We start from the raw sequence: 27,213 nt of genomic DNA, 5'->3' as shown, positions 1-27,213 counted from the left end.
TCCCTGGCCCTTCCCCCTAATATTCTTAAGAGGGAGGGTCTCTTCTCCAGTCTTCAGAGAATAGCTGGAAGTGGAGAAGCAGATTAAGGTCCTCCTTTCTTTACACTCTGCAGTTTTAATCTGAAATCTTAGGCACAGTACTGTACCCAGAGCTCAAACTGCTCACACTAATGAAATTCCCTGTTGCAAAATGTGCCTAAAAGGCTGGGAGTTTTGAACACTGGTCAGGGATGATGGGATTTTTATTCCAGCAAAAGTGGAGAGCCAAGTTTGAGAACTCCTGTTAGACTGTGAAGCCACAGCCCATCTTAAAACTCAGTATTTTCCTATGCAGGGCAACTCTCTGAAGAACAGCAGCATCAGTTACTTGCAGAATCGAAGCCAGTTAGGAATTTGCATCATCTCAGCAAGGGGGAACCAAAAGAAGTTAAAAATCATTTTATTATTAAACACCAAAAAATAAAAGTTTCACAGTTAAAATTGTCCCAGGGAAGACAGTAGCTTCCAGTGTGTCATACCCTGAGTGCCCAAATATCTCCACATCCACAAAGTGTAGGAGAGAGTTCGCATATCCTTGTGCCCATAGCTAAGGCAACCCTTAGGAATGTTCAACCAGCACAGGGACAGATTTGCAGCATATGCACCTGGCCAGTCTGGAAAGTGAGGCCTACACAGCTAAGCAAAGAAGGTCAGACAATTTCCCAAGATCCGCAGTGAGAGTGCCAGGCCGCTACCTGGATCAGAACTGTCCAGTTTTGTGTAGAATCCAGGAGAGTTAGGATCTCCAGTAGCTGCTACCCAAGAGAAAGTGACGAGTGCACATGGAACTGCTGTGGAAAGCTTAGTCCTGGCTTTGGGGCCACCCTGAAGCTTCTTCCAGTCTAACAGGAAGTAATATGTGGTCAGACTGCGGCTGGCTCACCTCTTGGCCCTGCAGGAAGTGACCTACACAGCCACCAAGAGGTCTTGCAAATGGCCAGGATTCTGTACTGTCAAAACAGAAGACAGATACAAGCTTTCCAGTTACAGTTCCCAGATGCCGCTGCGATTTGCAACAGCCGCGAAGTTCAAAATGGTGTCATGCACCACATTCTAGGAAGTGGCTCAAAAAGAACTTGTCCTTCCAATCCGACAGGGACAGAAACATATCAGTCAGAGCTTCTTTGGTTCAGTCCAACACCTCAAGAACGGTCTTCTGGAGAGCAATGGAGAACATCTCTTCCCAGGGCACACGCAGCCATTCTACCAGATCAGCCAGCAGGTCTGGACATTCTGTTCGCAAATGCCAAGTGCTCTCCACCTTCAGGACCTGCAGAGGAAGAAGGCGCAGTTCAGATGATCAGGGAATGGCCATACCGAGCAGTAAGCCCCTGGACTGAATTCAGCTTGCTAGGTCTGAGTTACACCTCCTGACCAAGCAGAACTGCCCTTCCTTACTCAGACCAGAGATGGTCACCTGCTTTTGCAAGGAACCAGTAGATTTAGCTACGAGCAAGAGAGCAGTCCTGCAATAATGCTCACCTTTCCCAAGGAAGCATTTACCCCCTTCCATACAAGCATTTTAGTATCCCGGAAAGAAGTTCTGATGCTGTGACTTGTACCTCATCGTAAAGTTGCAGCTTCATGTCACAAGGGGAGAAACGGTAAAGTATAACACCACAGATGCTGCTGATTGGTTCACTCCCTTTCAGCCGGGAGCACTTCTTTGCCTGCTTCTCAGCACCAGTGTCTGAGGCAGCAGAGGGTGGGATGTTTTGCCACTGGTGATCTTCTTCCACCAGGAAGATATTTTTATGGGTGCTGAGCACAGTCACAGGAAAGGCAGAAGCCCCTGGGGAAAAAGAGGTTGGACAGTCGGCTTATGCAACAGAGTTATATCAAGCCACACAAGGGTCTTGGTGAGGCTGAAAATGACTCCAGGAACAGCACATCTATACCTTGAATGAGGTATGCCAACAGGTAGAAGAAGGGTCTGGCCAAGCCACGTGCAGCTTCTTTTGCTAGGTCCTTTTCAATCAATGGCCTACAACACAGACACAACATGACTGAGGCAAGTCCTCCACCAAATTCACTTTCCGTTGTTGCTCCTATCCTAGCCAACCACTATTCCTCACCTGCATAACTTACAACTTCCCACTTTGTGTCCTTGTCACGACAGCACCACCTGTAGGCTAAAACCTCATTTACACTGTACAATGGCATCTTACCACAATGGATGCTGCGGATTCATTTCCTCCACAGTAACGTCTGGGATTTTCCTCCTGATTTTGGCCGGCAATTCATCTTTGAGATCTGGAGAGGATATTGAGGGAAGTTATGATGCAATTGTGATACTTGGGCGGTTTCAAGGTAAATTTCCAGGGGGAAGGTCTAAGCCAGCAAGGGCCAATTCTCAAGACAAAATTTTGCTGCGTCAGTGAAGAGAGCCCTCCTTCAAATAGGGCTTGGATGGGTGGGTGGGAAACCATAGCTCACACAGCAGCAAGCAGGGAGGAGTTGAGTAGCTAGAGTTGGCTCTCTAAGACCATCTGAGCAAAGGCTACAAGGCAGGTAAGCCAAACCAAAAATAAGAGGAATTCTATTGTACCACACTGCATTAGCCTCTAGTCAACAGGCTTAGCGGAACTGCACTGACCACAGCACTTGTTTGGGATTGTCACACAAGCCACCATTATTCTGGTTACTTTTCTTCCCTGTCAGCACAGAGACAAGATCAGGGAAGCGTGTACAAATGCACATACAGCCCCATACACCCTCTTACATGTCAGGCACTGGAGAAATCTTCTGCAGTGACTCTGGTTGCGAAGCAGCAGGTTATAGGAGGTGCAGGGATTCGCAAACTCCATATGCAAGCTTTGATGGCACAGCCCCACCTCCAGGCAAGACAGGTCAGACAGGCAGTGACTGTCCCCCTTCTTCAGCCAAGCAGACGGCTGTCCCCTGGTGCAGAAGAACCAAATATGTCAAGTCAATGCAAGGTAGGGCCCACCTTACCCAGCAAGCTCAAGAAGGGTTGCTTTTTGGCAGAGACTAACACCAAGAAGGGATAAGAGTTTTCTCAGTCAGGAGCACAGAGCTCAGGAGAGGAGCACGTGTTTTGTGTGAACGAATATCCCAGGTTAAATCCCAGGAATCTCTGGCTAAAGGTTTTCAGGAAGCAGGTCTGATGGGGGAAGTCCTCTGCCTGGGACCTCAAACACCCATTTACTAGTTAGGGTAGTAGACAATGCCGGGTAACATGGGTTGAAGGCATTATATGATTTTAATAGAGGTATTTCTTTATTCTGAAGGCGCTCTTTGCTCTAGCCATATCAAGTGGATGTCAAGACAGGAAACAGAACACAAATGAGAACTGCTCCAAGAATAGCCCTTCGCACCTAATCCGTCCTGTAATCTCCAGCACGTGGAAGTGGGTGTCTGAAGCCACCAGGAGGGCCAAGAATTCCCCAGGTCGGCCATTCTTCACAACAGCCACCTAGAACAAACATGGCAGAAGGCAGAGTCTTATGAGCCTCAGGAAAAAACACCAACCTACATGACTGTCAATGCCTAAGTTAAATCCAGATGTGTTCCCTCCCACCTTAAATGGGCAGTATTGTGGAGAGCTGCCTTTCTTACCTTCAGAAAGCACTTGAACTCCTCTGCCCTGTCAAAGACCTCCATGTCCAAATAAAGCTTGAGCCGATGATCCACAGAGGAGAAGTCCTGCATGTCCAGAGTACTGTGGGTGGCTGAGGGGGGAAACAGAGTTTTTAAAAAGAAAAAAAAGTGGGGTTGAGCAGTCAACTGCAGTATTTTAACTTTGCAACCTGGTAGTCATTGGTGCCTGTATCAAACTAGAGCTATTACTGCATCCAGACTGGGTTTATTTCAGTTACAAGGTCATACCTGAATTGGTCACAGAGTTTAGAATCCATCAAAATAGAGATTGTTAGGCCCATCTCTTTTGAAGGCAAGCCTCCCTCTGCTAGAGTATGCTTATCATCTGACTAGGTTCCAAGCTAGATAGATCAATGGAAATGTGGACCACATTCTGAAAGTTGCTAATGGGCTTCCCAATACCAGATCTATGCAGAATTCCCCTTCTGTGCCATGTAGCTTTCCCAGAATACATGTCCACTCACCCAGATAATATTATGGTCTATGAAACCCAGCTCTAATAGAAAGCCTCTCATGGCTCTTCTACAGCTGAAGTAGGGAAAAGGCACAGATTAGAACCAAGGTGGGAAACCTGTGCTGTTGGGAGCACAACCTCTGACCATTAGCCATACTGAGATATGATATCCAAATATCGAAAGGGCTGTCACATGGAAGATGGAGCAAGCTTGTTTTCTCCAGCACTGGAGGAGATGGATTCAAGTTACAAGAAAGGAGATTCTAACTAAACATCAGGAAGAACAGTGGAACAGACTGCTATGAGAGGTGGTCGACTCTCCTTCCTTGGAGGTTTATAAGCAGAGGTTGGATAGCCCTCTATCAAGGATGCTTTAGTTGAGATTCCTGCATTGCAGAGGGTTGGACTAGATGACCCTAGGGACCCTTTCCAACTCTATGATAGGTAACTACAGGATCACAGATGCTCCTACACAGAGATGGGAGTAAGCTGGCAACAATGGAGGTTGTTGGCAACCCCCCCCCCCAAAGAGCTCCATCCCCAGCCTGAATTAAAGCAATCTGCCTGCTGTCACCTTACTTTGGCACTACCAATCCAAATGCAGCCACCACCAAACCTTCAGCAGACATTTACACAGACATTAGCAAGTCACCTCCTCTTGGCTGCATTCAAAACGAAACAATTCAAATAAATAGCCACATAGTGCTCTTAACAATCAGCAGATGGAGCTCCTGCTTCATTTCTGCAGGAAAAAAACAACAATTCTATTTATAGGAATACCAGCCTGGGCAGTGGCAGTAGTTAAGGCAGTTTCAAAGATATTAACTAAGGTTAATACTGAGTCTTGGGGCAGAGGATGGCATTTCTTTTATTTCCCCTCTAACTGTGCAGAATTCAGTGCTCCCCTTGACTTTGCAGACCCACCCCTACCAGGTTGCCAGCACTCACGGGGACTCAGATTCCAGTGTTCCTCCTGCTCCATGCTCAGGGAGAGCTGGGGAGGGGTGGGCCCACGGGAAGGGCCATACTGATAGCTCCCCAACAGGCCCCCGCCATTGGTATCCGTTTGGCTGAGGAAGGAGTAGCGGCCCCTGGAGCTCAAGCCACTCTTGCTGCCACTGCCGTCCGCCCCTTCCGAACTGCGGGAGCTAGAGTGGGCAGCGCTGCCTTGGTCACTGCTCAGCTCTTGGATCCGGGGACTGGAGCCGGTTCCCGTTTCAGAGGTAGTCTCTTCGCCAGTGTAGAACTTTCCCGACTCGGCCTCCTGCTGGCTTTCCCCAGGAAGCAATGGAGTGCTGGAACGCCCCTCGCAGGGCAAGATGACCACATGGTCGCTGGAGCAGCTGGGGCAGATGGTGGGCTCACTGAGAGCAGTGGCACCTGAAGAGGAAGAAGAGGAACATAGCAGAACCTGGTCTGGCAGCCGCAGTCCTAGTTGCAAACTAATCAAGCACCGGGCTCTACTCTCAGGGACCCAAAGTCTAACATGTTAGTCCCTTGCCGCCCTGTCTTCTCCTTAAGGGAGTTTCCATGTGCATCCCTTGATGCTCTGGTCTCGCTGGCTAATTATGCAGCAAAGCACTGTATTCATCTCTCATAATCAACCTTGAAAAAATTAAGAAAAGGAAAAGTTGAATACTATGTCAATGCATTCCCCCACCCCAAAGGAATTCATCCAAATAGCCAAGACAATGACTTATGGTTAAATAACACAACACTCTCACAAAGACGGAAAGCTAACTAGAAAAAAACATATCAATATAATTCATAGCATTATAGAGAAATTTAACAGCTGGGCAGCAAAAGTCCTACCATAGAAACATGCAGATGTAGCAGAGGACTAAACACATCTAGGAAGACGGCAAAGTAGCTGCAGTAGCCAATTTACTCATTCAAAGGCTCCAAATCCCCTAGACACAGGTTCAGAAAGTCATGTGATGACCCAAAGTGATGTCCCAAAGAGAGCCCAGCCTACTAACCATTTTAGATCTCTCCTCTTCAAAGGAGAACAAATCAGATTATAAGTGGTCAACCACAGTGTTTTCACATTCCAATGAGTGCTTTGAACTTATAGGGCTTTAGCACAACCCAGTAGGTATGACCCCCATTTTGCAAAAATATACCCTGTTCATCCCATACCTTGTTCAGAGAAAGCTGAAGCATCTATAGTGAAGCCTGGATTCTGCTGTCCAAGTGACAAGAATCCAACAAATTCCTGTTTGCATTTTAGACACTGGAGCTTTGAACTTCCCTCGGCCTTCTTCTGGTTTTCCTCCAGGGTGGGTCCCAGCAGCCGGAGCAAGTCCTTTAAAAAAAGAAAAAAAGCAATAAGTGGGCAGAACAGCTGCAGAAGAATGCGAGGGCAGCTGAGATACCACTGCCTCCCTTTACACCAGAGTGAATATCACAACTAGCACCTTTCTTAGCCTTGGGCAGAGAGGGCGGGAGACTAGGAACACCGGAGGAAGCACTGCACTTCTCTCCAAGCTGACTAGCAGCTGATTTAGGACAGATAAGGTGAAATGCAAAATTTATAGAATTTGTTGCCACAAGATGCGGTGGCTCAGATGACTTAGACCTTTCGTCCCTGAATTTGTCCAACTCAAGTGCATATTCATCTTGGCAGCATTTTGAAACTCAAGGTTTGGAAGCCGTATGTCATGGAATGCCAGTACCTGGGGAGCAGGAAATGATCATCAACTTCCATGCCCTGCATTTGGGTTTTCCACACCAATCTGGTGGCAACTGAGGGAAACAGAATGGTAGACTAGATGGGACCATTGACCTGTTCAGACAGGGCTGCTCTTGTGTCCTCAGGAGTCAAGCTGGCCCCACCTCAGAGACAACATCCCCTCTCTAAATTTGGGAAGCTAAGGTTCTGCAGGGGCACCCTCCCTTTCCACTCCAATCTGAGCTGTGTACCAAGCACCTCCTCACCTACCTGCACACACTGCTCAGGGTGGTCATCCAACACTACGTATCGGCGCTTCCGGCGGTCCTTGCGGATGTAGCTGAAGTGCAGTGTGAGAACAGGAAACACCCGCTCCAGGTCCTGCCAGGAAGAGATAGGTTTCTGGTCAGAACAAGCTTCCCAAATGAAAAGAAACCTGCCCTGCTCACACTCTCTTCACAGGCACATTGCAATGGAGACCGCTTTGCCCAGCCCCTTTAACTTGGACCAACCGGCAACTGCAGCCACTTGCTGATCTTAGCACAGGTTGTGTGTCTCTGCATTAGGAGTTCCTTGAAAACCTCTCTGGCAAGGTAACCCAATAATGTGCATCCCCCCATTCTGTTAGCCATTGGGGTGGGGGGAAGAGCTACAGAGGACACTGAACTGCTCACCTGCTGCTACTAGCCATGACTATGATGTACCTCCACAGTTGGGAGGCAGAAATGCTTCTGAATACCAGTTGCTGGAAACCACCGGAGAGGAGAGAGATCTTATGCTCCTGTTCTGCTCACTAGTTTCCCACAGGCACCTGGTTGGTCACTGTGAGAACAGGACGTTGAACTACATGGGCCATGGGCCTGATCCAGCAGGCTGTTCTTATGTTCTGAGATTTCAGCAAACATCGCCCACATATTTCCAAGCTCATCTTCACACCTATAATGACTAGCAACTTGTTTGCTCCAGATGGGGAGGAGGAAGGTTTATCATGACACTGAATTCTGCAACCAATGTCAGACTATGCTTGCATGGCTGAAACCAATTATGGAATGTAAAACATCTGTAGTGAAGTGAATATAGGGAACCCACTACACCCCAGAGTGCCTCCTTTGAAGAAAATGATAGAGCAGACCCCAAATACACAGTGGGGCGGGAGTCATGGATAGAGCCCACCACAAGGCTCTCCTGGATATTTATATCCCAGTGCAATGCTGCTGTGAATAGGGTGGTTTTCTCCTCTCAGTGAGATTAGCTAAATATTGGGCAAAAGAGAACTTTCTCCTCCACGTACTGTTGAGGTGCCCTCTCTACATACACTACCAGGTACTGGTGCTCCGATTTCTGTATCATCTGAAGGCAACCAAGCAGGCTCAAGCTACCACAAAACCTTAGATGCTTAAAAACAAGGCTGACACTGTCGTTGTTGGGAAATAATAAGTTGTTGGGAAATAAGAAGAAAGCTGAACCCAAGGCCAGCAGCAAGTGAGATGAAGGACTGGTTTTGTCTGGGGCTTTCAAATTCCTGCAGCCATAAATGCAGAAACTGTGCAAAATGGTGCCAGCACCAGCTACCACTCACCCAGCTGGAATGTGATCATGTGCTTTATAGTAGCAGTAGTAGTGGAAAAAAGAAGTGGATTTGAAGCAGAAAGTATGGACTAGAGTAAGCAACTCTGTTTCAGGAAAAGAAAATAATGTACTGTACTAAGTTTCCTATTGACAAGAATTCTCACTTGCTTGGTAGATCTGCCCAGCCTGATCTACACGGTATGTGACACCCGAAATAATCTAACATACCTGTGCACTGCCTGAAGGAAAGCTCATTGGAAAGAGCCAGCCAATACTTGCACACAGTCATCAGACAATGCTATACTGGAGTTCATGGTGGTCAGTTTACTGGAAACCCTGTCCCCCACAAAAGCAACTGGAACTCACCATCCTTCTCCACTGCATCTCTGAGGTTTCTATTTTCCGAAGGCTTTTCAGCTCCAGCTTGCGCAAAACCTTGCCTTTTCTCAGCTCCACCTCCATTATGTGTCGGGAAGTGATCCGCAAAAAGATCCAGTCTGGTTCTGGGTCACAACCATCTTCTATCTGGCTTACCAGCACAGGCTGATAGAGCTCCACTGCCAAGATAAATGAGAACATTAGTCCCTACCTATTTCAGCATCCAGAGTCCCAGCAACAATGAAAGTCTGCAAATCCCCACATATTCAAAGACTGCCTATGGAAACTGCAGGGTTGCAAAGCCCACTGAAAGCAAGGGACAAGTTATGGCAATGCTTTAACTAAAGCAGATATGAAATTAAGGGCACTGCATGATACAAGCAAAGTAATTTTCTTGGAAGAATCTTGTCACATAATGTAGTCTGCCCTAGGGCTGGAACTGGGACATCATGTACCTAGCTTCAAATCCTGGCTCTATGGGCTTTCGCATGCCCATCATTCTCAGCCAATGATACCTCTCAGTCCAGGAGGACTTAATGTCACTCTGAACTCCTTTTGAAAAAGAAATGCTATGTGTCTTACTGTCAGGCACAGAGAGCGCTCGGATTCCCAATTTCTGTATGGTATGACGAGATTTGTCAACACTGAACAGGAAGTATTCCCCTTATGAAAGATCACAGATATGGCATCTGGTTGGTATTCAGTGATAGAAAGTAAACACAGAGTTGTGAATTGTTAACTATTAACAAGCAAATAGTTTTCAGCACCCCAATTCAAGGTGTTATTTCTTGGCAGCAGCGGGTGGGTGGGTAGGGAGATTCCGCCTCACAGAGAAAGAAAGGATTTGCTCCATAAAAGCTACCCAGAAGGTAAATAAAGGTCAAGCCCAAGCAATTTGGGATCTCCTTTTTCCATCAGTAACATGCCAAGGGCTTGCTAGCTTAGAATGGCATTACCTTTTTGCACTTTCTAGGAAGAAGAATCCTTTACTTAAATTGGGGGTGGGGAAACTTGTGGCCCTCCAGCTATTGTTGGCCTCCAGCACCCATCAGCCCCAGCCAGGATGGTCAACAGTCAGGGCTGATGGGAGTTGGAGGCCAACAGCATCTGCAAGGTCACACGTTCCCCACTGTTGATATGAACAAAGTGTACTTGTCAATGTGTATCCACACCACAAATACGGTTAAGGCAAGACGAACTTGCATGTTTTCTGGTCATTCAATTGGTTTTTAATTTTAGGTTTTTTGGCAACAATACAAATTCTACCACCACAGATTAGGGATGTAACAGAAGCTAGGACTGAGCACATTTAGTATTGATTAAGGGGCAGGGCCCACTTTGAGACAGACTTGATTTTTTATTGATTGATTGATTGATTGATTGATTGATTGATTGATTGATTGATGGGTGGATGGACTTTGCATGAAACATTATCAGACACTGTGATCTACTCACACCTATGCAGAGTCCAAGGCCATTCAGTAAGCTGCATATGAACAGGTTCTAGAATAGGGGCAGCCAACTTCCGTCCTATAGACCTAATTAGGCCCAGCAGGTCTCCCCATAGGGCAGTTTTATCAAAGCCACTGTCCTATATTATGTCAGATATGGGGCAGGTAAAAACACAAAAGAGGCTTGTAGGCAATGGACAGGTCTGATTCTCCTTCCCTGTACTGGAGGGTTCACTGAGTCCCCTGTTCCAACAGGAAAAGGACTACATGTGGGCATATTCGCAGCTTAAGGCCTTGCAGAACGAAATGCTTTCGCCAGGGATAGAATGCAGGCAAAGACACAGGCAAAGCGTATAAGACATGACAGAAGTCAGACAGGAGGGGGAAAAGAAAATATAAATACTATAGATGTCTTTCAACGTGGTGGCATCTTTTGAGATTTCAGCACTAACCGTATGCCAGCCGAAATGCCCACTGCCTCTCACCTTCCTATGGAAGTGGACAGTGAGCTAAGAGCAGAAGCATTTACCTTCTGGTTTTTCCTCCTGGTGTTTATCTTCTTTAACTGGCATCTTCTCAGTTTCCACTGCTGCCTGGGGGCCTTCTGCCAGGATTTCAGGCATAGGCAGCTCCGGTTCCTTTTCTTCTGTGGCCTCAGGAACTTTTTGCTCCTCCACGGTGTTCTTGCTTTGTTGGGAAGCCTCGCCTGAGCTGCCCAGATATTCTACTGTGGGGCTGCCAGAAGGGGTGATGGTTGCTGCCTGTCCATCCGCTTCTAGGTGTCGCCTATACTGGAGCCAGCGGGTACCAAAGCGATCCCGAAAACTGTCCATGCGCTCCATCTCTGCCTGGTGCTGCCGAACTATACCTGTGGGATGACAGACAGCCTCCCAGGTTTGCAACGGTGTCTTGCACACACCCAGCCCCTGGTCATAGCCCCGTTGCCATGTGTCTCACCTGCTGAGACGGGCAGGCTTCTGTACTCATGTTCAGTATCACTGGGCTCTGAAATGCTGGCCCTGCGCACTTTCACTTGCCCCTGAAGAAGAGATAAGCTGTTAAGTTTAGGCTGGAAATGGCTCTCTCACATTCCTTAATGGTAGCATTACAATACCTTAATATTATCATTAATTGCTTCACGCCTTTGGAAAGAAGGCTTTTTTAGAAGTGTCTAATTAAATGTGTTTTTGCTGAAAACCTTAAAGTGTTTTCTTGGCAATTATCCCCTGATTTCCACCACCTTTCAAACAACGCCAAAAAAGAGAGAGCTTGGGATGCTGCACAAAGTTACTAGATCAGTGTTTCTCAAACTTGAGTCTTCGGCTATTATTGGACTACAACTCCCATCATCTCTGACCACTGGTCCTGCTAGCTTGGGATGATGGGAGTTGTAGTTTAACAACAGATGGAAACCGAAGTTTGAGGAGCACTGTGGATGGATATTTGAGATCTTCTTCCATACTGGACTGGTTCAGACAATGCTGAAGGATGGGGAGCCTGCAGTTCTCCAAATGTTGGAATAGAGCTCCATCAGGCCCTGTCTGCATGGCCAATGGTTCGTGAGGATAGCTGTAGGAGTCCAACAGCATGTATAGGGCTACAGATTCCCTCATCCCTGTGCTAAAATATAGTTTATTGTTACAAGGATGAACCTAGCCTCCCCCTGCAAGCTGCTGCACTACCTCCTCCTCTGGCATGGTCATGAGTTCCATTTTGGATCAATAATGCTGCATCATCTAAACCTGGACAATCCATGTTTAATCTGAACTATAGCCAGTGGAAACAAGCCAACCACAAACCATGGTTAATGAAGCTGGCTTGTTTTCAATAGTCATAGTTAAGGTTATCCATAGTTTAGGGAATTAATGACACACTGAACTGCAGTTAATCTAAGAATGGAAGCAGAAGCTTATTACCTTTGTGTGGCTGCACTGGAAAAGGAGTGGGAGGGCATTCAAACCCTAGGGAGGCTAGCCTCATTCTCATAATGGTAAACCACATCCAAAGCATTGCTATTGTTTATGTTCCTGCAACTCCTCCTGAACAAGTTAATGTGAATGATCACATGGTACACAAACCACCAGTAGATGAACAGTCTCCTCTCTCCTCTCCTCCCACAATTCCTGAACACTCCAAGCAGCAAGAACACCTTATTTCTCTTCCGAGGAGGTAATAGGGGTGGTCTGCTCTCTGCAGGGGACTGGCTGTCACTTTGGTCTGCAGCACATGAACTTTCCAGGGCACTGCGGTCTGTCGGGGCCCTCTCTGAGACTGAGGTGCAGAGTGATTGGACAGCAGCCTGATCCAGCTTTGAGAGGTGCTGAAAGAGACAGAATGAACCCAAGAGAAGTAAGAAAGGCAGGTTTGAAGACTTCTCTGTTCTTTCACCCTCTACCCTCCTCTTTGAGAAGTGGCTAGCCTGTACTGTTTTAGTAGCCTTACATGACGATACATCCTTCAGGAGAGACTTCTGGATAAGCATTAGCATCTGAGCCAACAATACCATTATTGGCTTCCCATTATTCTGAAGGATCAATATATTCTAGATCACACAGAGGATGAGACAGTTTCCAGCAGCAAGAAGTTCTGCACCCCACTCCCTCTTTTTTCCACTACAATACCTAGAAAAGTAATACTTGTATACCCTACTCACCCTCAGGTCAAAAGCAGACAATGGCTCTTCATCAAGAAGGAACTGGTATTAGAACAAAACATGACAGTTAAGACACCAATAACCCCATTTCCTAGTCACTCACATAACCAAGAAATCAGAAAAGCCCCATGCCATAGCAAAGGAGCCACATAAAATACAGATATAGCTAGATGGTTGGCTATACAAAATACCTTCTAAGAATTACAATTAAACAAAGGAAAGAGTTAAAAACTGTCCTTGAACACAAATAAAACATATGAACGAATGGGCTTTCTTTACCAGGCATTAAACAGGTTAGTCAGATGGTAGATCTTATTCTAATTGCCCCAGCTAAAATTTTTGCCATGTTTGCTGCAGATGGACATGGAATTCTCAGGCTCATTCCAGGTATCTTTACCAATAGAGTGTGTGAAGTCAGGAACAGGAAACTGAGCTTCTGGGCTCAGCAAATGGCTAAATCAACATTACCCCTAGTTGGAGAGCATGAGATGGTTTCTCTTTGTACAACAGGCCCAAGTGATTGACACCTCTTATGCTGCCTCCCTGTGTTGGAAATGCAAGTCCTGCATCCTTTTATATGGGACTGAGTAGCCAGAGTAGCCAACAAGGAGTTCTGGAGCTACAGACCCCAACTTCAGTTCACAGATGGAGAAGAACATTTTGGCAAAAAGTGGGGAGCAATCTTTTTTGGTACACATTTTACACACTAGTGTGTAAACACACACAGGGTTTGCTTCCCATACAAAAGTATTTAAATAGGAGTAGACCACAGGAAAGTGTCTACAATGCTATGCCATCTTTGCATCTGAGTTGGGATGACCAAATATACTCACATTGCTGGAGATAGCTCTAGGAGACAAGTGACTTATGGTCGCAGGCCGATGGTGCTGATGGAACCCTAAAGGATTCCCCTCCAGGTGCAGCTGTGAGGGGTGGGGTGGGGAGAAAAAGAACAGTTATGTTTTATTTAACAAAACAACACTACTAATTGCCAGAACTTTGTCTACTTCACTATGGATGTAGCCAGGATTTATGGGGGCAGAACCTCAGTTAGTTAAGTATTTATTATTGATTTACTTGATGGGGGGCAGCTGCCCCCAGGATATGCCCATGTACCTCACTGCCTTTCCCCTGCACTCTTGCTAGGAAAATTTGAATTCTACTTTCCAGCTTCCTTCAAGGAGTTCCTTGACCTCTTTTATCTTATAAAACAACCCTATGGAGGTAGGTGAAGCCAAGAGGTGGGAAATGGCCTGAGATTGCTTAGCCCTGAAGAGTTCACTAGAATTTGTACTCAATTTTTTTTTAATCCTGTACCCTAACCATTATACCACACGGGTATTCAGAACAATTCCCTCCCTACAAGACAGGGAATCCATTGTAAGTTGGAGAGCTATATGTTAGGAGTGTCAAAGGCATCTACTGTCTACTATCCTTAAATAACAAGGCCTCCTTCCTCAAACATACAGTCCTATAATATGTTGACTTACTCAAATGCCCAAACCACTAAACAGACACTAATAAACTGACCAACAATCAGAACCAGTGAAGTGCAGTGGTTATAGCGTCGGGGGAGGCCTGAGACACCAGGGTCCAAATTTTCTCTCAGCCATGAAGCTCATTGAATGACCTTGGGCCAGTCACCCACAGTCAGCCTAGCCTACCTCAAAAGGCTGAGGATGGAATGGGGAAGGGGAGAAACACGTGCATTGCCTTGAGTTCCTTAGTGGAAAGTTAGGGTATAAATGCAATAAATAACCAATCAGGTTGGTTGCTCACTCTTCTCAGGTTGTGCAGTGATGACAGTGGTGCCAACGCAGTATGTTCCAGCAGCAGGTTATAGGCAATGTCCAAATGCTGAAGGCTGGGAAGCTTTTCCACACCTATGGAAAAAGAAGTAGAGTAATGTTGGAAGAGAACCCTTCTCCCCAATACTGTGCCACCCTGTGGGCCTCCTTTCTTCAGTCTGGTACAATGCGGCATGACCTAGTTTCCAGGCTACCCCTCATATCAGCAGCTCTACAATAGTCTTACCATTAATGCTATCAAGCTGGTTGTACCGCAGGATCAAGGTCACCAGTTTAGCCTGGCTGTGTAGCCCAAGTTCAGGCATCTTGGGCAAGAGGTTATAAGCCACATTTAAATATTCCAGCTCTGTCAGCACCTGCAAAGAAAATAAGGCAGTTCTCCACATTGCTCATCCATGTTCACCGCCTCCCTGCCACACTGAACAACCTTCAAAGTGAACCCCCAGCCCCGAGAACATATTGTTAACGTAAGGTACACATGGCAGATCAAAAGAGCAGAACCCAACACACTCAGGCTCATGACAGCAGAAAGATAAGAGAGTTCTTGGCAGAGGGCTTCTTTCGCTTAAAACTGTTCAGGAAATCTGCCATGGCTGCACATGATCTCTGCTCTAGCTCAGACAGCCACATGTGGCACTTGGGGGGGGGGGTAGGAGAGGCAGCAGCATCACAGGAGGAGGAGGAAGCCAGCACCCAAGGAGGACTGGCAGTTCTCCCAACACAGACACAGCTACCCATTTGAGAAGCACTTGCTGTTAATTGCTAATTTAGTTTGTATACCATTTGCATTTTTATGCTGAAGCCGCCTTCAGTTTCTAGTAGGAAGGCAGGATCCAGACTTCACGCAGAAACAAAATCAATCATGGAAAGAACACTTGGGAACTAGAAGGCATCTATTCCATCGCTGGCAGAGGGGAAGGCTCTGCCACATAAACAGCCCCTGAAAGACTAATAGTATGAAAAAAGAAAAAGAAAAAAGCCAGGGGGTGGTGGAATGAGTGCCCAGGGTCCAAGATTTCTACTGTAAGAAGAATTATGTAGTATAAATAAAGCAGCCTCACATTTAACTATACAATACACCGGAAAGATGAAGTCTCCTCTCAGGCTCACAAGAATGTTTGACTTCAAGGGGGGGGGATGCTACTCAAGTATGTGGTTTTGTTAAACACAAAGTAGGAAATCCCCCTTCCCCTTTCTACCACATCCACTGTTCTCCAATACATGTTACCAAGGCTTGAAAAGAGTCAACCCAGCAATAAAGGAAGAAGAAAGGATGTAGTTGCTAACTGCTCATAATGGATTTCAAAAGAGTGGTACTGAGCCCTCTGCCAGATACTTACTGTCAGGTAGCGCTCACAATCCTGGATGAGATTATGACTGAGATCCAGAGCTTTCAGGGCATTCAACAATTGCTTATCAGAAACAAGAAAGAAGGGATAAGAGGTTAGTGATGGCAACTGAGTCAACCCCATAGAGCAAGCAGCCTCAAGACTAGGTGGCCAGTTATGGCACAGCCATCCAGAAGCCCAAGTCCTATTTGACCTACTCAGAAGGACTAACACTAACAAGAGGACTGTCAGAATGAGAAACCCAAGCTGCCAGAAAACAATTGTACAATTGCCCTCTGTCTCAGTATTCCATTAAGGAAAATGCCATTCTCATCACCTACTACATCTCCCCCAATTCTCAGTTCTCCAGCATACCAGTGAATCATCCAAGGCTACAATGGAGTTATAGCTGAAGTTGACAGTCTGTAGTTCCAGCCATGGAAGGGCAGAACTGAGGTCCCCTCCACATGCAGAGATGATCTCCTGCAGGATAAAACACAAGTTGACAATGAAGAAGGAGCTCCTTTGCATCTAGCCTACCATCTTATGAACTAGCCCCTGGAGCAAGGTCTAGAATAGCATTTTGAGCTACAGCAACTAACAGATGTGTAAGCCCCCCTCAATGCTGTGAACAGCTTCACAAGCTAATTCCTGCACATCAAACAAAGGCTCAAGAGAAAGCCAGCTGGCAACTCTACCTGGCTAGCATACTCCACAGGAAATTTTGAGGTGCTAGTTTTAGTTAAATCACTCCTGACCTGAGATAGTTTTCAGGGTAAAGGGGACATAAAAATCTTTGGGAGCACATTCATGCAACTGAGCAGCATGCACAGTGTGAGTCTGTGACAGCCTCCCTTGAAAACAGCTCTAGCACCTTCCCTCCTAAGGTAGAAAGCAATCAAGTTAGGCATCTTCACTCACCTTCAGAGAGTTCACACATTTGGAACAGGTTAAAGCCTCCAACTGAGAATAGACACACCGCAGGCCCCGCAGATAGTGCAAAGGAACACACTTCAGCTAAGGTAAGCGAGAAAGCCGGGAGAAAGAAGAGGGCAAAACACATAAAAAGTCACATAGGCCTAAGGGCTCTTCTACAGAAAAGGGCACACATACTTTTAGGCCCTCATTATTTTCCCCTTGAGAAATTATTCCGTGCATTCCTTTCCTTAACCAAAGACTTCCCTCACCTCCATGTAACAGCATGGCTAAATTCAGTCTTGATTCCTATAAAGGCCATTTCTCCAAATCAAATATTTTGATTCTAGATTTAGAAAGTCTTACTTTAGTCCAAAGTGCGGGGGGGGGGGGGGAATTGCTCGGCTACTGTGAGAAACTATGGAACTCCCACTCTAGTCCCACCCACCATTCTGTGCATGCTATGGACAGCACAGATTCTCACCCCACAGCAGCCACCAGAAATAGGCCAAGCCACCATCTAGCCCCTATTCCAGAGGCTCCTCACCCCAGCATCTGGGACTCACCTCTAAACGTCGCAAAGACTTGAAGGGGAAAATCTTCACATCAATTGGCAGGGCATAATCAGGAACATGAACAAGCTAAAGCAGAAGGAGTAGGGAAGAGTGATAATGAAGAAAGGAACTATAGCAACAGGAGTCACCTCTACAAGTCCATTGCCCCACCCTTCAGTATGGTAAAAGGTAAAGGACCCCTGGACGGTAAGTCCAATCAAAGGCGACTATTGGGTGCGGCGCTCATCTCGCTTTTCAGGCCAAGGGAGCCAGCATTTGTCCACAGACAGCTTTCCGGGTCATGTGGCCAGCATGACTAAACCGCTTCTGGTGCAACGGAACACCGTGACAGAAACCAAAGCGCACAGAAACACTGTTTACCTTCCTGTTGCAGCAGTACCTGTTTATCTACTTGCACTGGTATGCTTTCAAACTGCTAGATTGGCAGAAGCTGGGATAGAGCAATGGGAGCTCACCCCGTCCTGCGGATTGGAACCGCCGACCTTCCAATCAACAAGCCCAAGAGGATCAGTGGCTTAGACCACAGCGCCACCTGTGTCCCTGCAGTATGGAGTGCCCATCCCACACCCCAAGATTCATGATTCCCAATCCACAAGTTCAGAATATAACATCTCCCCATGTTAATCCCCATGCTCTACAAAAGTTAATCCCCATGCTCTACAAAAGTGGCAAATGAAGCAGTGAACAGGCACCAGGGTAACATGTTCTATTATATATATATATCTTTGCACCCAACACAAAAAACTACCAAAGTTCAGATACTGAGTGGCCACAGCCTGACAGCATGCCACATGCCATTTAAGGGCATGAGAAAGCAAGTCTTGTAAGGAGATTGCTTTTCTCATAGAGATTAGGCTATCTCACAGAGAACAGTGCTTAGGTAAGCTATAGAACATAAACCAGACTCGTTCTATACTTTCGTGACACTCTAGATCGGTGATAGCTAAATGTGGTGCCCATCAGATGTTGTAGCATAACCAATCGTGATATCCTCCAGATATGATAAGAGTACAACTCCTGTCACCCTTGACAACCACAGACCATGCTGGCTGGAGCTAATGGGGACTGTTATCCACAGCATCTGCAGGACACTATATTGGCTGCTAGTGCTCTAGATTCACACCTATTCAGACCATAGACACAAACTCTCAAACAACAAGCCTTGGATATATGAAGCTCAGGAACAATGGTTTTAAGGAGCATTGTGTTTTATGTTTAGATTTATACCCTGTCTTTTATTATTTTTTTCTTTCCTTTATATACCAGGAAGACAAGAAAGAAATGGAAAGTTAGCATTCATCTACATTTCCTCCTGGATTCTCCAAACAGAAAAGTGCACCTAGCAGAAGATGTGCACTAACAACTATTCCCCAACACACACCAGCACAAAGCCCTCGCCATGCCCTCCCCACTCCTTGTTGCAGGGGCTTTGCTTGCTAGCACTTGCTGCTTCAGAAGGAGTTCCAGGAGTGTTGTCCCAGAAGCTTGATGGATGCACCTGTCTCTTCCCACCCCCACCCACAATTCAGTTAACCGAATTTAACAGGAGGATCAGAATCATCCTGGCAACAGTGCAATATAATAGATGAAGTGTCTGACTTGGAACAGGGAAGACTAGTTTTGAGTCCCTGCTGAGCTATGTGGCTCACTAAGGGCCAAACTGGATTATATGCCAGAGAGCTGCAATCAGATGGTACATCTCTTAAAACTTTTTGTTAAAAGCAACTGTAGAAGATTGGGATCTCAGTGCTGCAGGAATTAAATTAAATTAATTCCCAATTAAAATTGCCTCCAAAAGTCATTATTTGCCTATTAGAATCAAACAGAAGCAAGGTGGGTGGGTATCTCCCAGCAGCTGCTTTGTACAAAAAGAAAAAAAATCAAGACAACAGATTTGATCATGGATCTCTAATGTCTCTGCTTAACTATCCCCCAGAGTGGATGTAACAATAAAATGGGGGGTAAGGAACCATATGTTGCGCTCTGAGCAACCTGAAGGAAAATGATTGAAAAAATAAAACACACACTCTTATCAGCATGGTCAGAGTAAATGACAACTGATTCTCCCACATGGTCTCACCAATAGCAATCTCCCTGTTCCTCATCCCCCCACAAAGTAACTCGCTACTGTTCCCTTCACTGTAGAAGTACTATTATTAAACCAAATGCAACTGCATCTAATCCAATATAACAGTGAAATTCAAGAATTGGTATCAGCTAAGGATGTGGGCCTTTTGCCCAGATTGCTAACCAAAGCCACATTAAAAATAGAACAAAGCAGGCTATTGCACTAGTAGATCACATCATAGTAGCATGTGCGAAGATAGTGAGAATCTAACCAGTAACAACAGCCACAAGGCAGAAGCTAGAGAGGTTCAAAGTCACTCTGAAGTCAAACAAATGACAGTGCATGCTGTGCAAGGAACAAAGTGAAGCAGAAAACCACCTTTAAATACTAAGTTGATTTAAAGTTTCTCAACACAAAGGGCCCTATGGGTCACACATAAGGATGGACCTATACAATATAATAATCAAAATTTGTTATCTGGCAGTGTTGGGCAATTACAAACATCAGAGTTTACACTAGATTAGGGAGGAGGAAAAGGCATGCAGATCAGATACTGTAGTGATGATAGGCTGTCACGAGGGCTTCAGATACAAATAACAGATCTGTGGTTGTATCCAGTGCATAGGGCTATGTAAGCCTCCCATCACTGCAAGGATTTTCACTTGCACAAGAGGACCTCTCCTTTCCCAATATGCACCACATGCCTCTGTTCTGAGGCTTTCCCCTACCCTCTGGATCAGATGTGATGAGGGGGGAAGAGTCCTGTTGTGCGAGTGGAAATCCTGACACTGACAGGATGTGTTCATTGGATACTGCCCATGGCCCCCAATGGGAATTCTGTATCTGACAGATATCATTGACCCTTCTTGTTGGCTACCAACAAGCACAAATCTAAGACCCTGCTCAATATATACAGGCTTCATGTGTCCTCACAGAGCATCCGTTAGGAATGAGACTGCATCAGCAGCTTCCATGTAGATGCTTTAAAGAATTCTCATATCCCTTTTCATTTAAAAGGTTAATCTGGAACTCGGATTTTCCAAACTTCAAGACAAAATATCCATCCGGGTGAAGAGATTTAATTTATTGCACTAACTCATGCAAACACCAGAGGCCCACAGCATAGATAACGAAAGTGGCAAGCACATTTCAATCCGTATCTGTGTGTCATTGCTGCTCTGGCTAAAAACCTCATGACCAGCAGAGCAAACATACCCAATGGAAACAACCTGAACAATGACCCTAGAGATAAAACCCAATATACACAACTCACCTTGAAGGGTAAAAGTCACAAACTAATGAAGTTGGTTATTGAGTGATACAAATCTTATTTCACAGAAGGAAGATTCTACACAGCACCAAAGAGATTCTTATTAGCATCTATCATTGACACAAATCTGAATCTACCACATCCTTTGCCCTTCTTTCCTGCCGCAGATATCACTTGTTAACTATTACATTATGCATTTTTAAAATAATATTTATGACATTTCAATGATATATTGTAATTATGTTTCATTTTGATGTATATTTATATATTTTGATGTTTTGTACACAATTGATTTTTGTGATTCTTAGATGGTATACCTTATATATATTGTTTAGAGAGAGATTTAATTTGATGTTACTTACAATGTGAAATTGATGATTAGGAGGAAGAATATATGCAATTTGTTTGGTATTTCTTACATAGATTCCTTTCTGTAGGGATTTATAAACTGCTTAGAAAATTCTGTGGGCATTTGAAACAGTATGTAAATTAACTAAATAAAATAAATATATATAAACTGGGGTGCATACTGAGTGATTATATAGAAAAGTTAGTACTATCTCTCTCTCTCTCTCACACACACACACACACACACACACACACAGCGCTACACTGAAGGGATGTAGATGGTACCAAGTTTGGTTGAACTGTTTTCAGACTTCCTGCCTCCTTCCAAGTCTTTGCCCTTCAGAATGCCACATATTCTATCAGTGAACAAGGAGTATACAAAGATTTTGCCCCTTCCCTCCGCTCTGCCACTAACCCCTGTGAATAAGGAGAAAGGAGGGGAACAGGAATATCCTAGACTGCACCATCAGAATAAATCTGCAAGTCAGGAAATGGATACAAATATTCCTACTTAAATAACTGGTGCAAACAGACCTGAAATTTGTAAAGCAGATCAGCTGAAGACTTCCCGTCTCCACGCTTTAACTTCAGTTTATCAGCTAGATTACTTTTCATATTGCCTTACCTCTACCACTACGTATCTCCTCAGTTATTTTAAGACTAAATTACTGAGCATTCTTGAACAGCAACCACAGTTCATCCCAACTCCCTCAATCTGTTTTTTGTCTGCTTGAACAGACGGCATGAATATACGTTTACAGCCAAGAGGAAGCTAGTTCCTTTTCCAATCTTCCACCACCCCCTCAGCCTTATGCCAGTCAGTCCTGGCTCATTCTGCTGTTGCCTACACCCTAATCTCCAGACAAAGAGTAGAGAACACTCGGAGACATTATGTGATTTTTTAAAAATGGGAATATCAGCATCTTACATACTTTTTGTTCTGGTTGGTTAAACTCATCTGGAGGCAATATATAATATTTTTCTTATCAGATCTGTCCTGAATCATGTAAAACTTATTAAGCACACCATCAGACACAAAATGCTGGAGGGTACTGAAAGTATGTGCTGCTTCTGTACCAAATCACATGGCTGCTATTCGTAAAGAGGTAAGAATGCCAATTTAGTAAGGAACTAAGCCATAACTCAACTGGGTTTGGCATCAATTGAGAAAAACCAAGTTTCCCAATTAAGACAGACTCTGACCAAGGAATCATGTAAAACATTAACAGCATTGGGGGTTCAGCAGAGTAGTAGGGAGGGGCCATAGGTCAGCAGTCAAACTAATGTGTTGCATGTACGGTGGTACCTCGGGTTAAGAACTTAATTTGTTCCGGAGGTCCGTTCTTAACCTGAAACTGTTCTTAAGCTGAGGTACCACTTTAGCTAATGGGGCCTCCCGCTGCTGCCATGCCGCCACCGCATGATTTCTGTTCTCACCCTGAAGCAAAGTTCTTAACCCGAGGTACTAATTCTGGGTTAGCGGAGTCTGTAACCTGAAGTGTCTGTAACCTGAAGCATCTGTAACCTGAGGTACCACTGTACTAAGGTGCAGGTGTGATCCTGGGCATCTCCACTTAAAAGCATCTGAAACACCATGCTTTCTGGAGCTCTTGGGGAGCTAGTGCCAGTCAGTACTGGGCTACATGGACCAATGGGCCAACTCAGGCCAAGGACAGTGCATTTAAAAAACTAATGCCTTATAATCATATTTAATTAATTTATTTTTATTTCTAATACTTTTCTGCTACCTTTCAGAGTAAGTCCTCCCAATGTGACTGATGAAATAAAATACAACTAAAATAATTTTCAAAACTATCATCTGTATAAAAAAGTGAGAAATATAGCTACATCAACACCAGTATCCTCACTGCAAGATAAGGCAAGAAGCATAGACCCGCCGCTCACAGGCTCCTACTTTGGCACGTACCTTCAGAGAGAGTGTCTTTTGCAAGACATCAAAGAGAAACTGGGCTTGAAGGATGGCAGATGTTTCAGCAGGGTGTGATGAGAGTGCAATGAAGCCATGGTTCTGGTTTCGTGGTAATAGGTGCTGCTCAAAGATCTGAGTGAGAATCTGCAGTGTGGAGGTGAATAAGGTCAAGGTGCTAGTACCATCCAGAATCAAGTCTCCTGAAGAAAAAGAATAAGTAGCATTAATAAATCCATAATAAATCCACATGTACTCCCTCTACCATCACAAATCACAGAAAGAAAGGTTCATAAGAACATAAGAGCCCTGCTGAATGAGACCAAAGACCGATGTAATCCAGAGTCCTATTTTCTATACTGGTCAATGAGACACCTACAGGAAGACTACAAGGACTGGAATTTAGAGGTCTGCCTGTATGTGGCAGCAAATTCTGTAGTTTAACAATGTGAAGCAATACCTTGTTGATGCAGCCCTGAGTCTTCCACTGTTCAGTTTACCTGGATGACCCTGAGTTCCAGTATTATAAGAGAGGCAAAGAATAATTTTGTATATCTCTATTGTGTCCTCCCCAACTTGCCTTTTTTTCTAAACTAAAAAGCCCCAAATGTTATAACTTTTCCTCATAGGCAATTTGCTTCAGCCCCCTTATTGTACATCTGCCACCATAACTCCACAGTCTTGTCACACCTACTGAATGTGAATGAAGTACTACACGTTACAGTATAGTTATTTCTGATGCAGCAGTCTTAGTTCTGTGCTCATCGCATAATCTTTAAGTACTGGACATTCTTGACTTTCCTGAACCATCACTACCTCTCACACAGACAGAAAATTCCAGTTCAGTGGAACAATATGAAGGGCTTCCTACTCTCCTAGGCTACTCCACCCACACCCCAATGACTTGCAAATCTCTCAATACAGTTTACAATAAAAAGAAAGGACATCAATAAAGAGCTGGCTCCTAGATTGGAATTACAACCATCTTCCTTTACTTGGACAAGAGTCTTAGGACAGGCTGGAACCCTGCCCTACTAGAGTAATAACTTTATAACCAACCACAAGAATGGAAGCATGATTTCTCTGAAGAACTTCCCTCAGTGAATACAGGTTGAAGAACATCCAGCATTTATCCAAATAAAAGTGGCAACATCAATCACCATTTTGCATGTTACATTTTCACTGCATACACATGCTGTGTTTTATGCACACATGTTTAAGATATTAACATGGTGCTTTACTGTGTATGTTAAAGATATTAGCACATGCCAATGAATGCCTCCCATTTAACCTGATATATGCAACAGGAAGTTGGATTAGCTGCATTACCCACCATAAGCATGCACTGTGAGTAAATTGATGCAGACAAACAAGATGTGAAATGGCTCTAAGGCATTACTGAATAATGTCTGTTAATAAAACTGTGGCATATTGTTTTTTACTCCTTAAAAAAGATAACAATGTCTACTGCAGTTCATCCAAAGTAGTTCCTATATTCAGTCATTACCACCAACTCTGGCCCCAAAGCCAAAGTCACACCCACACCATACATTTAAACCATATGGCTTTCTCCAAAGAATCCTGGGAACCATAGCTGGAAATTCTAGCTCTGTGAGGTGTAAACTACAGTTCCAAGGATTCTTTGCAGGAAAGTCATGTGCTTTATGGTGTAGCTGTGACCCCAATGTATGGCCATTATATTACCACCTAAAACAAAGCAAAGAGCACACTTTAATGTGGAGGTGCTTCAAACCACCAGAACCTCACCAGACTCTTGCAGTAAATGGGCTAAGCTCTGGAGCATTATTTCCTTTGGTGTCCCAGGAGCCATCTGCAAACAAAAAGATGAGAATCATCACTTGGGAACCCAAGAGCCCATATCACAGTTACAAGTATCTCAAAACAAGGTGCTGTAAATAACTCACTAGTTCACCAGCCAACCAGAATTCCTGCTCAAGAAAGTGTCTGAGCCCACTGGGCATAGAGATTTTCACACTAACCTCTCAGGGCTGTGATTTTTTTAGAGCCACAAGTTCTCGGGCCAACCTAGTGCGGACACCAAAGTCAGCAGCTACGGTGCTCGCACACAGGCACGTGACAGTGACAAGAATTACCCTTATTTCAGAAAGAGGCTGCCCTTATTCCACACGACGCCGCCGACGCCGCCCCGCCTCAGACGGTCTCAGGGGCCTTCTCGGAAGCCCACTGGAGAGAGGAGAGGCGGGGGAGAGGGGAGGGATGACCTACCCCAAGCTGGTCTCCAAACCCCAGAGACTACCCTATGGGGCAGGAAAAAGCAAGTAGCGGGCACATGATACAGGGGAGCGGCTGCCTGGAAGGAAGGCAGTAACCATAGCAACGCCCACGCAGCCTCTCGTACCAGACAACCCCCACCCCACCCCCCGCGCACACACACCCTCCCTTACCTGGAATGCCGACGGCCGGTTTCTTACACAGCGTCCCGACCATAGACGCAAGACAAGCTCCCGAATCTTTTACTCACTTCCGCGTTACCATAGAGTATTTAAAGACATACGAGCTAGAGCGTCCTCGGCTGGCTTAATAAGCGAGCCGGCGCCGCTCCTTCAAAGCTCCGCCCTCTCTTTCTACGGCGTCGCGCTTCGCCATCTCCTTCACTGGGTTGCAGAAAGCCCTTCCTTTTAGGGAGTGCAGTGTGGCAGATCTCATGAACTGTTAGCAAGCAGGGCTCCCGAAAGCGGGGAGTTTTTGTCTACTATCCTACGCTTCGGAGTTGAGGAAACCTGTAGCTGCAGGTATCCTTGGACTCCAGCTCTCATCAGCCTCAGCCAGCATAGGCAATGGCCAGGAGTGGTGGGAATTATAATCAACAACATTTGGAGAGCCGCAAGTTCTCCTCCCCCTGCACTACGCTTTCTGGTCACGCCTGTCTTTCCATACAATTTCATATTGAATCAGACCTCCAGCTGCAGTGTCCACAGATTGAACTGGAGACCTGCTGTTGCACTTTTCCTACAGAGCCAACATAATGGTGGGAAATGATTATTTGCAGGAGTCGATGAGAAGCTGGAGAATATCGTACTTTACAATGTTTTGATGGTCAAGCTTGAGTCTTGAGGCTCTAGTGACTTGGGGTGGGGAAACTGGCTCTCCAGAAGTCGTTGGACAACAACTCCCATCATTTCTGACCATTGACTATGCTGGTTGATGGGAACATCCAGAGGGCCAGGATTCCCCATTCTTCTGTGGATCACTGTGCTTCAGGTCTTAATAATGAGTACTGTAAAGGTAAAGGTAGGGACTTGGGTGGCGCTGTGGGTTAAAGCCTCAGCGCCTAGGACTTGCCGATCAAAAGGTCGGCAGTTCGAATCCCTGCGGCGGGGTGCGCTCCCGTCGTTCGGTCCCAGCGCCTGCCAACCTAGCAGTTCGAAAGCACCCTCGGGTGCAAGTAGATAAATAGGGACCGCTTACCAGCGGGAAGGTAAACGGCGTTTCCGTGTGCGGCTCTGGCTCACCAGAGCAGCAATGTCACGCTGGCCACGTGACCCGGAAGTGTCTCCGAACAGCGCTGGCCCCATGCCTCTTGAGTGAGATGGGCGCACAACCCCAGAGTCTGGCAAGACTGGCCCGTACGGGCAGGGGTACCTTTACCTTTACCTTTAAAGGCCAGCGCTGTCCGAAGACACTTCCGGGTCACGTGGCCAGTGTGACATCGCTGCTCTGGCGAGCCAGAGCTGCACACGGAAACGCCGTTTACCTTCCCGCTAGAAAGCGGTCCCTATTTATCTACTTGCACCCGAGGGTGCTTTCAAACTGCTAGGTTGGCAGGCGCTGGGACCGAGCAACGGGAGCGCACCCCGCCGCGGGGATTCGAACCGCCGACCTTTCGATCGGCAAGCCCTAGGCGCTGAGGCTTTTACCCACAGCGCCACCCAAGTCCCAATGAGTACTGTACCGTGTAATAATTTATTTGAGGCAGGGCTTGTTGATACTCAGTACCTCCTTCGGTTTTCAGAAGGGCCTGAACCCTGGGGGTTTTGGATTAGGACAGAAATAAATGCACAGCCATGTTTCTTGGATCTTTTGCCAGTTTCCAGAGAAGTTTTACAGAAAACTTGTTCTGTCTTTTGTTTCTGACAATCTGTGCGGAGTAGCCAGG

The 27,213-nt window shown here is 45.7% G+C and overlaps 2 protein-coding genes across 5 annotated transcripts in view; one reads left to right on the top strand and one right to left on the bottom strand.

The window, feature by feature from the left end:
- Positions 1-27,213, top strand: part of INHA (inhibin subunit alpha) — a 131,273-nt gene that overhangs the window by 45,641 nt on the left and 58,419 nt on the right. The gene's annotated exons all lie outside the window — the stretch shown is intronic.
- STK11IP (serine/threonine kinase 11 interacting protein) lies at positions 424-25,650 on the bottom strand. 4 transcript variants are annotated; one of them, XM_083728036.1, is made up of 25 exons: positions 25,502-25,650; positions 24,843-24,906; positions 23,076-23,278; positions 17,454-17,528; positions 16,894-16,989; positions 16,348-16,455; positions 15,985-16,056; positions 14,871-15,000; positions 14,616-14,719; positions 13,670-13,759; positions 12,837-12,878; positions 12,333-12,503; positions 11,141-11,222; positions 10,713-11,051; positions 8,721-8,911; positions 7,056-7,166; positions 6,254-6,419; positions 5,063-5,494; positions 3,619-3,731; positions 3,378-3,475; positions 2,762-2,940; positions 2,208-2,292; positions 1,938-2,023; positions 1,602-1,831; positions 424-1,309 (listed from the first exon to the last, which is right to left on the bottom strand). In XM_083728036.1, the coding sequence occupies exons 2-25, from the start codon at positions 24,904-24,906 to the stop codon at positions 1,169-1,171; spliced, it is 3,408 nt and encodes a 1,135-aa protein (XP_083584162.1). In that variant the 5' UTR covers positions 25,502-25,650; the 3' UTR covers positions 424-1,168. The 4 variants fall into 4 exon arrangements, with proteins under 4 accessions (XP_083584162.1, XP_083584163.1, XP_083584164.1 ...); XM_083728037.1 differs by lacking the exon at positions 25,502-25,650 and adding an exon at positions 25,323-25,491; XM_083728038.1 differs by lacking the exon at positions 25,502-25,650 and adding an exon at positions 25,190-25,214.

The sequence above is a fragment of the Podarcis gaigeae genome (assembly GCF_964106915.1).
Source record: "Podarcis gaigeae genome assembly, chromosome: 1".
NCBI classification, from domain to species: domain Eukaryota; kingdom Metazoa; phylum Chordata; class Lepidosauria; order Squamata; family Lacertidae; genus Podarcis; species Podarcis gaigeae.
This window is presented reverse-complemented; position numbering and strand designations above follow the sequence as displayed.